Here is a 14,211-nt window from a genome sequence, read left to right on the forward strand (position 1 = left end):
GGGATGGTCGGTAGACAAGGGAAACAGGAAGACAGTGCATTGTGGAAAAAAACCTTACTCCACTTAATGCGGGTTTAAGTACATTGAGCGACATATTTAGCCGACGTAAGACAGCCATGTTTGCTTGTTTTTTCAGACATTTCCGTATTATTGCGGCAACTACGTTGGAGCTTTCCGAAAAGTCCGTGTTTTCAAGTCGTATTTACGAGATGGATGTTCACATGAGCGGGTTTTACAAATCGAAACCTTAAATTACGATAGTTACGATATGAAATGAATGCAGCACGGAAACAGTGCCTGTGACGTCCATCTGCTCGAAATGCGCCAAACGAAAGTGAAGAAAAAATATTGCCTGAAAGAGTAGAGTTCAAGGAAGGACAATACCTCAGCTGCAGTGGTGGAAATTATTTAGGTACATTTACTGAATAACTGCAATTAAGTGCAACTCTGGGGTGCTTTTGCTTTACTTGAGTATTTCCATTTTATGCAACTTTATGCTTCAATTCCACTACATTTGAGAGGAAAATAATGTAGCCTACTTTTTACTCCACGACATTTCATACGACAGTTTAGTTACTGGTTATTATGGTTAATCTATGGTTTTTATCATAGATTAAGCTACCCTACAGTGGCATATATAGCTAAAGGCCTTGTTAAAATTAGCCCCATCTTCTCTACAACATTGAAGTGATACTTTAAGTGATATGTTAAGGCATCAACAATTATAATCCCACCTCAAACATGGGTTACTCTGCATAATGAGTATTTTCTAGTTTTGGTACTTAAAGTGTTTACATGAGTGAAAACTTCTTCCTCCACTGCTTAACTGCATAATGCTTGGCAGTAAAAAGTGCCTGGCATGAACCAGCAGGTGTCAGGAGGCCACCACAGTTATAGTAAAATGACCTGATAGGGCAATCAGATAGTGTCACAAAACAGCTTTTATTTTCATTTGTCTAATGACACATAAGTGGTTGGACTAGTGAAGTATTGTAAATAGGTGAACAAAACAGGGAATGGACTGTGTGATCTCAAACAACCATAGGCCCCAGAGAAGAGTTCGCATTTCAGTTGTTTGGGTCTGCTCAACCACAGACGAGCCAATAAAGCGCAGTATCAATTTATTTTTAAACATAATTTATCAGAATTTGTGACTCTAGAAATATTGAAAACATGTCCACTACTTTAGGTTATTTTGAGGTTTTTGATTTATTTCATTTCAGCATGAAGGAATATGGCAAACAGCCTCTTTTCAACTACTCGTAATGTGTAGTCTTACTATTTTGGAGTCACAGCAGGCCGGATTCATGTTACGCAAAATCCAAATTGATTTAAAATGTAAACAGAGGCAAGCATCAAATTCTGCAGCAGTGTTTAAAGTGTACATACATTTCCTAAAAACGTGTAATCCATTATTAGTTAGTGACACAGGTCTTCCCTTATGCATATCTTGCCCATTGGGTTTCTTGGGTAGTTTCTATCTTGGAATTAGTCACATATTTGACTATTTCTTCCTGAGAGATGTCAATAAAAGTCAAACAGATTATATGAACAACAAATAATAGCTGGTTTACATTCTAGTGTTACTAATGACTACTCTTAACTGATAAAGGCAGTTGTTAAGATGTATAAATGCATTATTTGGCCATGTGTTACATATTCTTCCTCCACAACTGAGACCATCACAATAACATGATTTCATCAAAGAAATTATGGGCTATTAGCAAAAACAATATTTCACAGAACACAGAAGAATAAAAGAGTTGAAGGTAAATTTCTTTTTATTTCACATATTAAATGTTTGCATTATTTTGAGTCCTGCATTATAAAATGCAAGGTGAAACAGGTGATGTCCTTGCATTAGAAAACATTTAATGTCTAATGACATCAAATGTAAAAAATAAAAAAGTTAACAGTTCTCACGCTGTCCTTTTATCAAACTGGTCAAGTATAAAAAGGGACATTTAAGAATTAAGAATCTTTTTGAGACAACATTAGATCAATAGAAAATGCGTTGGACTTATTGCTACCTTTCCACTCATCTTTTGTTCTTTATACACAGTGTATCACTTTGTTAAGCCAACTTCAAACATCCATCACATGCTCTTGATCATTATGCAGCAGCACGTGTGGACATGTTCTTTAGTAGGCTTCATACTAACACACGAACACAGAATAAAGGGTTTATTACTGTAAGGCTCCAAAATAAATACATAAATAGCATAATTTAAAAGGCACATTATGAAACATTTTGTCAAAATGAAAGATTCACATTCAACAATGTTTCTTCCCTTATGCTGAGTTTACTTGAGGTGCAATTTAAGGAGAAGAAAATAGAGTGCTTTTACCAGCTTCAGCTGACATTTTGTCTGACAAAGTATCATGAAAATACATTTTTAAGGAAACTAGTTGACTATCTCACTCCAAACGATTATTAAAAAAGGAGAACAATCCTAACGAAACGCTAGCTTCTATATCAATGTCTGCATAGCTTTACCAAACAAAATGCTGGTCCAAAACTATGAAATACTGAACACTGCATAATGACCTAACAATCTGTTTTCATATGTATGCAAGTGTTTTGGTTTGTTTTCAAAGAAGTGGGGAAGAAACCTGATCATAAGACGTGAATGCACTTGGAAATTGTATACAAATTCCACTGCTACATATATACAAAATACAGCAATGGTTGAGTGAGTCTACTTCAGTTAACATTAAATATTTTCCTGCTGAATAAATATTAAATATTCATACATGTTCAACAGTGACAAAATACTGATCTCCCTTGAATAAAATATACAGTAATCCCTCACTTCTCTCCACATTTCTGCTGATTTTCTTCAGGCTCTTTGGTAGAAGGACTGCCAAGTTAAAACCTGGCTGTGACAACCATCATTCAGGCCCTACAATCTTCCCCCTCATAACTTCCTGACCTCCCCTGCTTTCCCCCTTTACGGTCATTTTCATGGTTTTACTGCATGCGATCTGTCTGGAGCTGCTGAGGTTGGTACTGGCTGAAGGCGGCAGCAGCAGCGGCAGCTCCTGGGGTGGCAGCAGCGGCGAGTGGCTGCTGGACAGTGTATCCATACCCTGCTGTAGTCATGTAGCTTGTTGGTGCTGGTGAGGCTGCATATGGATACTGCTCATATGCAGCAGCAGCGGCAGCAGCGGTGGCAGCAGCTGCAGAGTACTGGGCATACGCTGCTCCAGTATAGTCAAGGTATGGGGAAGTGGCAGCAGCAGCCGTTGCTGTAGCAGCAGAAGGTTGTACATGAGACATCATCATGCTGGGTTGGACAAAGGCCTGAGGGTAGACGTAGTGTGCAGGGACTCTGTAGGACACAAAGACACACAGGGTCAAAAGCAATTCATTCAAGTCATTCTTCCTATGCTGAAACTAAATTCTGGAAAACTGAAAAGCAGGCGCCTCAAAAACGTCAATCCAGTCCTCAGAACACAGCAAATCCATTCAATAACAACTGAAAACCCTACCTAGAAATGAAGAAGTTAAGGAAGCAGCAAAACCACAAAAGAAACACAAGCGCAGCTTTTAATTTAAAAAAGCACCTGAATCTGAAACACTATAAGGCATTAAAAGAAGACACAGCCCAGCTCTGCACCCAATGTTCCACTGAAAATGGTATTTGACAAAAATGCGAGCTTATCGCACAACACCACAACATATCAGGAAGAGGATATTCTGTCCACATACGGTCACACCAACACCACACATACAGGCATGCCCACACGTGTTAATAAAGCCTCCTGAAAATGGAATAAACTGCAAATTAGCTGCTGAATTAATGATACAGTATTGCATCTAATCAAGTGGGTCCTTGGTTGTATTAGCTTCTGCCGAGGCCCAGTTGTGTGTATTTGCTTGAAAAAGAAATTAATTTGACTATTTCAAAAGGTGAAAGACTAGATTAGAAGGGAGCTCTCCATTAGAAGGGCAATATTCTGTATATAGACCAGGCAGGGTATAAATGGATGAATACAAGCCTGGGTATCTGGGTAAATATGGCCCCCACTTTAAAGTTGTGTTAAAGTCACCCTCTGTAAATATACTGAGGAGCAGGTGTGAAACTGTTATATCTGGCCATAGACAAGCTTCCCCTCCCCCTCTTGCAGACATACAACCCCACACAAACATACACACGCCAACTTGACTGACAAGGGAGGCTGCAAGCATGCTATTTTTGCTCCCCTTGTCATCTCTAAAGGACAAGCTGATCTTCTCCTTCAGTGACACATGGCAGGGCACTCGTCAGCTGTCATGGCCGCCTATACGACGCTCTACTGTCTCAGTGACTATCCTGAACTGTCCCCTTTACTACCAGACTGGAGGTGTCCTGGCCAATCAAAAAGCGGTGCGCTTGTCACAAAGTGGGACGCTAGAGCCACTGCTGTAAACAAGAGCTAACCGTTTTGTACTGTAGCTGCATAATGATCACAGAAAATGTTACAATTATTGTATTAAACGTGATGAATAGAATAATAACATGTATAGTTTTCAACTTGACAAGACAGGAACCAACATGCTGGTTCCCTTTATTTGTGATATGACCTTGTTTTATTATCAACTATTTATATATATATATATATATATATATATATATATATATATATTAGAACTAAAGGGCACAGCTGCTTTAAGCAACCTCTATTGAAAGAGATGGGAGGAACATTTTTTGGTACTGCACGTCGAGCGCTAAATAAAGGTGCTTTGTAAATCACCAGGACACATGGGTAATCCCCAGCACATAACCAAAAGGCTTCATGGGCACATGGCTCGGCCCACCTGTTGTCCACAGCCGAGCGGCTCCGTCTGTGCCATACATTATTAACAGCGCTGCTGAGTGACTCCCATTTTCCATCTGAATTTGAGAGGCCGTGGAGATCACTGTAGCCAACAGCTGTTGCCTAAGAGACCGACTAAGATCTCTGTCTCCAACCTATAGTGCAGTGAACATTTGAGTTTACTGCAAAGCTAAATAATGAATCCATTAGTACATCAAAAGTTAGTTAAGATCTAAAAATTGTTTAAACAGACAGTGATCCAGCTATATTTCGATTAAGTTACTATAACTTGAGCTAAGCTAATAAAGTACCAAATGGGGGTAATTAAACATATGAGTCTGTTCTGTCCTGTGGTCATAACACTACTTGTGTTTGTGTGGATAATGACAACCACTTGAGTGGTGAGAGAAATACAAAAGAAAAAGTATACTCAGTAGTCTGTACCTGTAGATACAAGCTACAAGTGAAAGCAATGGGTTAATAAAGAACAAAAAAAACACAGCATAATGGGTAAGGAAACAGAAACAAAAACTCCCACATGCAAGCGAGTGTTTGTTTTGTTGCGGGGGATGGAATTTGAAATTAACACTCTGAATGATCATCAGCCCCCCTTTGACAACAAAACACGATCAACGTAATGTTAACAAGAAACTGGGAAAATAAAATAAACCACAGGCTAAAGCACAAATCAATTATTAAAAAGGGGAAAAGAAGCAACACCCCGTTGCAGATCTCCCTATCAAAACTCACAAAGTCTGCACAAAAACCTCCTGCACCCCCCCCCCCCCCCCCACCTTCCCCACTGCAAGTAGAAATGAGCACACAGTTAAGCTGAACACCACATCATACTGAAAACAAGGCACACACCAATCTATGTACTATGGAAAACTGGGAAAAAAAACAGAAGACTTCCATGCATCTAGTCACCATTTCAGTTCGTTTGTGTATGTCAGAGTATACAGGTAACACTTTAGCGCTCTGCCCAATGCAGACTCAGCTATTCCTCAAATCATCATGTCCCTTCATCAGCTATTTTAACCGTTACCGACCCTGTCAGATCAGAGAGAGATAGACAACATGAAGTCAAGTCCTGTATTGGCTGGGAAAATGTTTACTTCCTCAACAGTCAACACCAAGCAGTGGAGCACACATTCACACTCATGTCCTCATTCAGGATTTAATAGGTGGAGGCAATGATAAATTACATTTTTACAACAGTAAAAACACTTTATGAAAGATCATAAAAGAAAATAGCAGATTTCCTTACTTTCAGACAGACGTATTTTGTGAAGGAAATGTAATTTCTGCAGCTTAACATACCCGTAAGGCCTTTGGATGAATGCTGGGTGGATCTGAGGCATGCCAAATGCAAATCCTACGATGAAAACAGACAGTTGTTATAGTTTCGTTTGAAGAACTGACACTTTTCTATTACAGTGGAGATCATTTTCAGCGATCCTTTGCAAGATTGCCAATCATTTACAAGAGAAAAATACTGTCTTTGTATGCCACCTTGATTATCTTGAAGTTGGGAATAAAAGCTGTGGTCCAGTCCCTCACCTGGCTGTATGACCCTCGGCTTGGCCCCCAGGTAGGCCAGGTTCACATTGGCTTTCCTGCCATCTATTATGGGGTTGGGGTCCTTGCAGGCTCGGTCAGCAGAGGCCCGGTCTGCCATGGTAACCTGGAAGAAACAGCAAATTTTCCATTGACCTCATGGAGATTTCTTGGTCACAGTGATAAGGTAGCACTTACAAATTATAGATCATTTGTTTACAAGGTCCATCTAGAGGAGTCTGGTCATATTTTACTGCGGTAAGAGCTACACATTTCCTATTTCTAACCTGGCTGTCACACAGAACAGGAAGCACTACAATCGTTCAGCCTACAGGTGCCGACACTGGATCAATCGACCGTATCTCCGACTGTGCAACGTGTGCAAGCAGCTTAAAAAAAAAAAAAAAAAAAAAGGCAACCCAGAACTAGGTTTTTACTTACAAATCCATAACCTCTGGATTTCCCCGTCTGCCGATCGGTGATGACAACAGCCTCCTCGATGTCTCCAAACACCTCGAAATATTTCCTGAGACTCGTGTCCGTTGTGTGATAAGGAAGACCTCCCACAAAGATCTTGGTGAACGTGGTGTCTTTCTGTGCCGAGTGCATCATTTGTAGATCTGTGTTAAAGCGATTTCCTGGAAGTAGTAGGATCAGATCAAGTAAAGAACAGCGTTCAGGTCAGTTGAGGGAGAGACTCTGCGGCGTGGACAGGCAGCCCCCCGGTGATGTGACTGTGGCTCTGAAGGGGAAGGACACCTGTTACTTTGGTGCGGGAGCTGCCAGTTGTCAGTGTGTGACACAGATAGCCTACTTAACTCCACCCAGATCCAGACCACCACCCTGGGCTCTCAGGCTGCCTGCTGGCGCACAGCTGCTGGAACAGTGGCAAGGACACACTAAAATAAGTAAAGAAAAGACTAATAAAGTTGGTCGCAGTCACAGAGACAAAAGATATTGATCAGAGCAAGCTGGAGGAAGATTTTTCGGCTTTGAAACTAGATGGATCTGCTTTGTGTGCATGTGTAGGCTACTTTTCTTTTGAACATTCAGTGTAAAAGCATGTCATCCACAGGGTGTACGTTTCTCCTCACTACCAGGGCTAAATCAGGATTGTACAATACAGAACTCACCAAAGCCCCTCAGTGTAAGGACGTGACCCCCTTAAAAACGATTAATTTGATCCTATCCATTTCATATCCAAACCCGAGAAATACAGTTTCAAAAACCCAAACTGACAGAAATACAATTCTGTTGGGACATTCTGAATCCTTATGTTTTGATCTGAAAGTGGTCAAATAAAAAGTCTAAAAATATGGAATCACCCATTCAAATATCTTGTATTCAATTTTTCTAATTACAATATAAACCCACAAATGCCGAGAAAAAATACTTAATACAAAACCTCAGTGTCCTCAATCGTAACCACAGTCCAAGCAGTACAGCAGTATCTGTAGCCTAGAAGTTGCTATGGCTCAGCGGCTGAATATTCATTTTTTGTAATGTAGAACAAGTTTAGAAACAATTCACCAGTTGACCCCATGAGGGCACTATAATTAAGTTAACTCAAATGTGACATCTTGTGCACCAGTGGCCCAATTATGAGACAACTTGGAAGGACCATGCATTTTTGGCAGTGTTTGATTGGCACTACTAATAGTGAGTCAAGTATTGAAACAATAACAGGCTTTACAATTAGTGTTACTTCTCATGCATGGGGCAGCCTCCATTATTTACAGGAGACAACATGTTTACATGTTTGTCTTGTTAACATTTACATCAGGCGCAGAAAGGACGATAAATTCAAGGAGACCATAAACCAGCCGGTGACAGGAGACGTTTTTGCCACACAACACGGGTACTTTTGAGGATTTTGTTATAAAACACAATGTTACATTACAATATTTAAGGTAGGATATTTTTGGCTACATATACAAATGAACAAGCATATAATAAAATTTCCGTAACAGCAAAATCCCCTGTACTTATTTACTCTTTGTGTACACTTTAGATATGGACTAATTAATAAGGTCCCTTTAGTTTAGGAACTAAAAACAACTGAGTCATGCTGCGCTCATGCACTGTCACACCAAACTTTGAAAGGACCTCAGAATACAACTCTGAGCATGAAACATGAGATTAGAGTACATTCAAAAAGACAATACATTTGAAATGACTGTGAATGAATATTATTGCATTTAGATTAAGAATAATTACTTATGTCCTGGAAACATGTTTGTCGGTGAGACAGACAAACCCGACTAAAACATGCAAACACGGTGAGCTTGAATGAGAAAAATGAAGAGTCAACACAGTTTGATGATTGTAAATGTTCTATTTTGGAACATTTTGTACCAATTAAAACAGTTTGTGATACATTATAAATACAATTCTGTACATTATAATAGTGTAAATACTATGTTCAAATACATTTCTATTTACAACTCCTTATGAGGGAGAGCAGCGTTGTTCTCTTCTTTAAAATAAGGTCCTGGGTTTGTTTCATTTTCTTGAAATTACAGCTCGGGTATATAACTCGTCAGTTCCACGTTCACCACTTCCATAAAAATAGAAGTTCATAGGAGAGCACTTCATAACTAAACTACTTTTGCTCCGTCTTCTGTAACCCGAGATCGTCGTTCACCCATTCATCCAATCCTTCTTTTTAAAAAAAGCATTATTGAGTACCTTTTTTTACATGTAGTGTTATATATCAGCTTACATATAAAATGCAGATGGCCAATCAATTAAACAGATATTCAGTCAGTCCGCAAGACTGGGTGGCATTTTGAATGCCTCTGGGCATCATAATATACATACACAGGTTTCAGGTCCATACAGTCAGTCAGTTTAAAACTCAGTGAACTTGTTATGGAGTTCATTGAGCAGTCTGGGGTTTATGTGCCTGCCTTTATGGAAACAGGGCTTTAAGGCATCAGTACATCCAGGCCTTGAACAGAGCCCAGCTGCTGTGTTCCCCCGATGAAAATGACGACACATGTTTCTTTCAGTCACTTACGTTAGAAAACATCTCATCAGTCCAATATGGAAGACAGTCGGCGAACTCTCCAAGAATCCGTTCCAGTGCAAGCATTCAAACAGCAACAGTCTCATGCTGGATGGGGATTATTTCCTCCACAGTGTTACAGTACTTCAACAGGATAATTTAACATGATAACAACTTCAGTCAAACGCTGAAAGCAACTCAGGTTTAGTAGATTTGTCCTCTGTTCAGGGTATGTGGCATCACTCCTAGAGATATGGCACTAAGCTTTACTTGGACACATAGCTATATAGTGTTTAACTCCACATACACGCATTAGAAAAATAACATATTACTCATAACAGCAGATATGGAACCGTAGTTCTTTGGTTACCCCTGACAGATCATATTGATGTAAATATCAATGTTTATAAACAGTAGTACATTCTTAACCTTCATCTCCCAGATTACTCCAACATGAGCCTCAGGGAGGATGCATTGTCTTACAAAAATATTATTTATAATGTTCAGATACCAATGTAAGAAAATGTATTTGGGTCATATTTAAGTTCTCTATCAAAAATATCCCCATATAGAAAACTCAGATATGTGCATAGTGAATTTTCAGTGAACAGTAATTAGAATATACCTTCATTAAATGCAGAGGTCAGATATGCTTTAGGAAAGCAGACAAGCCCACAGAATACACCAGCATCTCCATTACAAGGAGCGGAGCCACGCTGAAGTCAGCCTGGGGTTCACCCATAGGCACTGGATCTGAGGAGCACCCTCGGGTCCCTGCCTTTCCTCAGAAAGCGGGTCCTTCTTTGGGTCCTATCTGATCAGAGTCTGGGGTTCTGTGTCCATGCAGGGCGGTCCTCTGGTGAGACGAGATGGCTTCACAAAGACACCGTGACCTGGGGGACAGCGGAAGTACACTCTGCCCTGGACAGTCCCGTTGTGCTTACCTGTAGGAAGATCGATCATTACAGATATGTAGAATAATTGTAAAACCTTTATACTATATCACATGTTGGACGTCTCATACAACAGGAAACAAATCGGACTGAGCAATACTGGACTTTTGAGGGTGACACCTGGGAATTGGTTGCCCACAGTCATTTGGCCCCATTATGGGTTTAGCTGGTCTGTATTTTTATACATTTTGATATTGGAGAATTGTGACCAACATTATGTTCTAAGTGGTGCTCTCTGGTGGACACACTATGTGATGACGACACCATTTCTACTTCTGTATTTGCCAGGCTCTACTAACCGAAAGTTGGGGGCGGGTTGACAAAATTTCAAAAAGGGCTTACCCACTGCCATGTCAAGCTTCACACCAATCCAGATCCCCTTAGCAAACTCCACCCCTCCGACATAGTGGACGGTTCCTCTTCGCTTCCCCACCCACACCTGCTCCCCTGGTGCCATCCAGTCAGGAAGCTGAGCTACAGGGGTGCTCTCATCTCCACTGGAATCTCCTGAAGGCTCTGCGCTGCTGGGGTTTGGGCTGGGACAGGGACTCCCGTGGGGCAGATCTCCCTGGGCCGGCTCCTCGATTGGAGGTTCTCCTCCTGCTCGCAGACTCGGGGCAGAGGCTGGGGCTGTAGATAAAGGTGCGATTGGGGATTGTGCTGCTGTAGATGGAGCTGGTACTATGTCAGGCACAGATACTGGGACTCTGGCTGAAGTGCAAACTACAGGTGAGTTGGGGCAGGACACAGCTTCACAAACAGAGCCTGCATTATTTGGAAATGTGCATGTAGCAGTTGAATTGTCTTCAGTAACAGATGTGTTGATAACACCAGAGACAGAGGAGCGTTCATTGCCAGTGTCACATGTTTCTTTGTCCAAAACCTCCTGCTCCCATCCACCTGTGAAATGTGCTAAATCACGGTCTGCAATACTATCATCAGCCCCTTTAAAGTCAGTGAACTCCTGGCTGGCAGGATGGATGAGCACCTCCTGAACCCCGCCTGCTGAGAGGAGAGGCAGCTGGGTGTCACTCCCTACAGAAACACTTTTGGTTTGCGTGCAGCCTCTTCCAGCAGGGCAGCCGAGAGGGTCGTGGGGGTCTCTGGAGGTGCAGCTGAGGTGGTCGGAACTCTCACTGGCACTGAAAGGCATGTCAGACAGTGTAGCGTTGGAGGCGCTGTGTGAAAAGTAGCCACTAGTGCAACTGCTGGCTGTGGGACTTCGAGGCACCTCTCTTTCTCCACTCCCACTGCCACATCGGCTTCCCTTTAGGTCAGACCGGGAGGATAAAAGCCCGTCCTGGTTCTCCAGACTGGCGTTGTAGATCTCAAAGTTTGCAAAGTCCTCTGGGATGTAAGGCTGGAAGCTGCTGTGGTCCTGAGTCATGTCCACATTCGCCTCCTCGTCCTCAGAGTCCTGCTGATCAAAACAACAGCATTAGGACAAAAGATACATCCCTCCTGACATTATGCCAGACAAAGCCTGTATGGGGCATTAGCATTATATAAACACTCGTTTTTAAGTGAATGGGGAGAATGAAAAATGGCGAAAAATGTGATAATGGAACATGAAGATAGTGTATGAATAATGTGGCACATTTTCATGTTTTCTGAACTTTGCTCTAAGGTGTTTGCTACTGTACCATTGTACTCGTGTGCGGGTTTACACTGTGCAATGTGAGGCTGTACAGGAGTATATTACCACTTTTAACACTGGTCTCAAGGCACCGGGGCGGTTGGGGTTTAGAGAGGTATATAACATAATGTGAGGGACTTACAAAGGATGGGCGCTCCAAAGTAACAGAGTAAATATTAAAACAATGATTATAAGGAATATAATTACCTCATATTGTAAAAACTTGTATAATATTATCTTGACAACACTTTTTTTGAAGCCTAAATATTAACATAATTAGGACAATGTCCTCATTGGTGAAGAAAAAAGATCACAGTTGTCTCTTTCTATTTTGCACAAAATATTGGTTCTATACTGAAATACTATTTAGTACTCAAAAACAGTATGTGAGATTTGTTTTTGCATCAACATGCTGGCATCGATATCCCACAATGCAATGCTGAAGTGACAACAACATTCCTAATAGACAATGGCGGACAGCTCTGTAACGTCAATAACGCTTCAGAGCAAATTTAAGTGCAAGTACAGGGTTTCACTTTGCTCGGTCTGCTATAGTTCTTAAATTAGTTCAGCTCACAACTCGTCGTTTGGTTGCATGAAGTTGGCACAGGTTGGCAAGGGTTACACGTCTCCAATCGGTAAGGAGGCTCTCAGGAAGTGAAATGGTAATTACAGTTCAGTGCATCTGAAAAGATACATATTACTGTTTATTCACACATGCTGAACAATCGTACACATATTGAGTATGTAGTGCTTAACATGCGATTTCTGACGCAGCAATTGTTTCCTCTTCTCTCTATCATGATAAATGTATATGGACACAATGCAGCAAGTCCATTGTATGGAGCAGGATAAAAAAACTATGATCAAAGAGTGGCACTACAAGATGAGATACTTTGATTTGATTCTGTGCTCAAAAAAAATAAAAAGACCAAAATCTGATGAGCAAGGAATCAATGTTTAACTGTATTCTTTATATGTTTACTGTTGGAACAAAGGACGTCTGTTGCTAGGGAACTCGTAATTCTTCAGAAAGTATTTGAACCTCATCCTAAATCCTAGCCCTTCATATGTACCGTCACCAGCACAGAGAATGGTTGAAAAGGTGTTCACGTGTAAACGTTAAAGCAAAGTGTAGCAGTGTGTATGCGTCTAAGTGCGATACTGACAACAGTGTGAGCGTGTGTCACGTCAGTGTGTCGTGAGGTGTGTGTGTGTGTGTGTGTGAGTGTGTGAAACTCTTACAGTAACCCTCAGAGCAGTGTGAGCTGGTGTGTGTAGCACTTACAGCAGTGTGTGGCAGTGTGTGGCTGAGCTGTCTGCTGGTGGGAGTTGTGGAGGTGGAGGTGGAAGGCTTGCAGTGGCCCTCGCTGCCTGCCCTGGGCCGGCGCCAGGGGCAGGGAGGGGGGAGCAGTGCAGGGCTGTCCACACATGAGCGCATGCTCTGCGGATGGGTCAGAACAACACTTCACACACACAAAGCATGCATGGAGCTGGGCAGGCCAGTTACACAATTAATGCCATGCAGTTTGATATTTCACAAAAAGCAGTGCTTGAAGTGTCCTAAGTGTGAGGAACTGTACTTTTTACTGGGCCACAACTTCTTGTGATATATATTTGCAGGCTCTTGACCCCTGTGGTCCCATATCCACACACTAGTATAGCCCATATATATATATAAACATCTAAGCTATTACTATAATTTAATATCATATAGAAGATCATTTTTATCCGGACTGCAGCTATTTATGTTAAAATGCAGTCATACACTATAATCCTGCTGCTAACTGAACCATTTCTTGTCTCTCAACCACAGCATCCCTAACATGGACTGATTTGTAAAGTACCTGCGCCTCTTTAAGTCCACTTCAAGCACGGGTGAAAACAAATATGTAAGGTTAGTTTAAATGGTTGAAACAGCCACAAACTGTCAGAATCCAATTATCACAAACAAAATCAGACACGAGACTTAGCTTTGTCTAATTTAGCACTGTGGCTCTCCCCAGTTGAAGTCATGCTCCTGTGAGTCAGGCTCTTTCATTTCAATTCAGTTTGTTTGGCCAGTCACACAACAGCAAAGCCATTTTCATAATGTAATCATCAGGCAGCTTTGGGCAATTAGTAATTGTTGTCAATGTTTGTCAAAGTTTATCATGTTGTGGAAATGTAGCTCGATTTGATAAGTGACATGGCAAAATGTAAAAAAATGGGGTTTGACAAAACAAGGATATGTGAGAACAACACAATAGAAACAAAGA

The 14,211-nt window shown here is 41.2% G+C and overlaps 2 protein-coding genes across 7 annotated transcripts in view; both read right to left on the bottom strand.

Annotated features, from left to right (window-relative positions):
* Positions 1-1,770: 1,770 nt before the first annotated feature.
* On the bottom strand, positions 1,771-7,127 carry rbm24b (RNA binding motif protein 24b). Of its 2 annotated transcripts, none has more exons than XM_079164779.1 (4): positions 6,799-7,127; positions 6,361-6,484; positions 6,121-6,175; positions 1,771-3,332 (listed from the first exon to the last, which is right to left on the bottom strand). In XM_079164779.1, the coding sequence occupies exons 1-4, from the start codon at positions 6,967-6,969 to the stop codon at positions 2,972-2,974; spliced, it is 711 nt and encodes a 236-aa protein (XP_079020905.1). In that variant the 5' UTR covers positions 6,970-7,127; the 3' UTR covers positions 1,771-2,971. The 2 variants fall into 2 exon arrangements, with proteins under 2 accessions (XP_079020905.1, XP_079020904.1); XM_079164778.1 differs by having other exon boundaries at positions 6,313-6,484.
* A 1,567-nt stretch (positions 7,128-8,694) lies between these two features.
* The window catches only part of kif13a (kinesin family member 13A), a 36,855-nt gene continuing 31,338 nt past the window's right edge, over positions 8,695-14,211 (bottom strand). For 3 of the 5 annotated variants that reach the window (XM_079164776.1, XM_079164775.1, XM_079164773.1), the window contains 2 exons: positions 10,660-11,737; positions 8,695-10,308 (listed from right to left, as the gene is read on the bottom strand). In XM_079164776.1, coding sequence (XP_079020902.1) covers positions 10,175-10,308; positions 10,660-11,737 — 1,212 coding nt within the window. In that variant the 3' untranslated portion in view covers positions 8,695-10,174. Of the gene's footprint in view, positions 10,309-10,659; positions 11,738-13,241; positions 13,398-14,211 lie in introns of all 5 variants that reach the window. The other 2 variants (XM_079164777.1, XM_079164774.1) reach the window with 2 other exon arrangements.

This window comes from Pholis gunnellus (genome assembly GCF_910591455.1).
Source record: "Pholis gunnellus genome assembly, chromosome: 8".
NCBI lineage: Eukaryota > Metazoa > Chordata > Actinopteri > Perciformes > Pholidae > Pholis > Pholis gunnellus.

Excerpts from the sequence above, each read along its gene's own strand:
- rbm24b (XM_079164778.1), bottom strand. The coding sequence starts at position 6,969 with ATGATGCACTCGGCACAGAAAGACACCACGTTCACCAAGATCTTTGTG. Across the intron at positions 6,176-6,312 it reads CCAACTTCAAGATAATCAAG|GATTTGCATTTGGCATGCCT; the intron begins GTGGCATACAAA and ends TTTTCATCGTAG. Across the intron at positions 3,333-6,120 it reads TTCATCCAAAGGCCTTACGG|AGTCCCTGCACACTACGTCT; the intron begins GTATGTTAAGCT and ends TGTGTCCTACAG.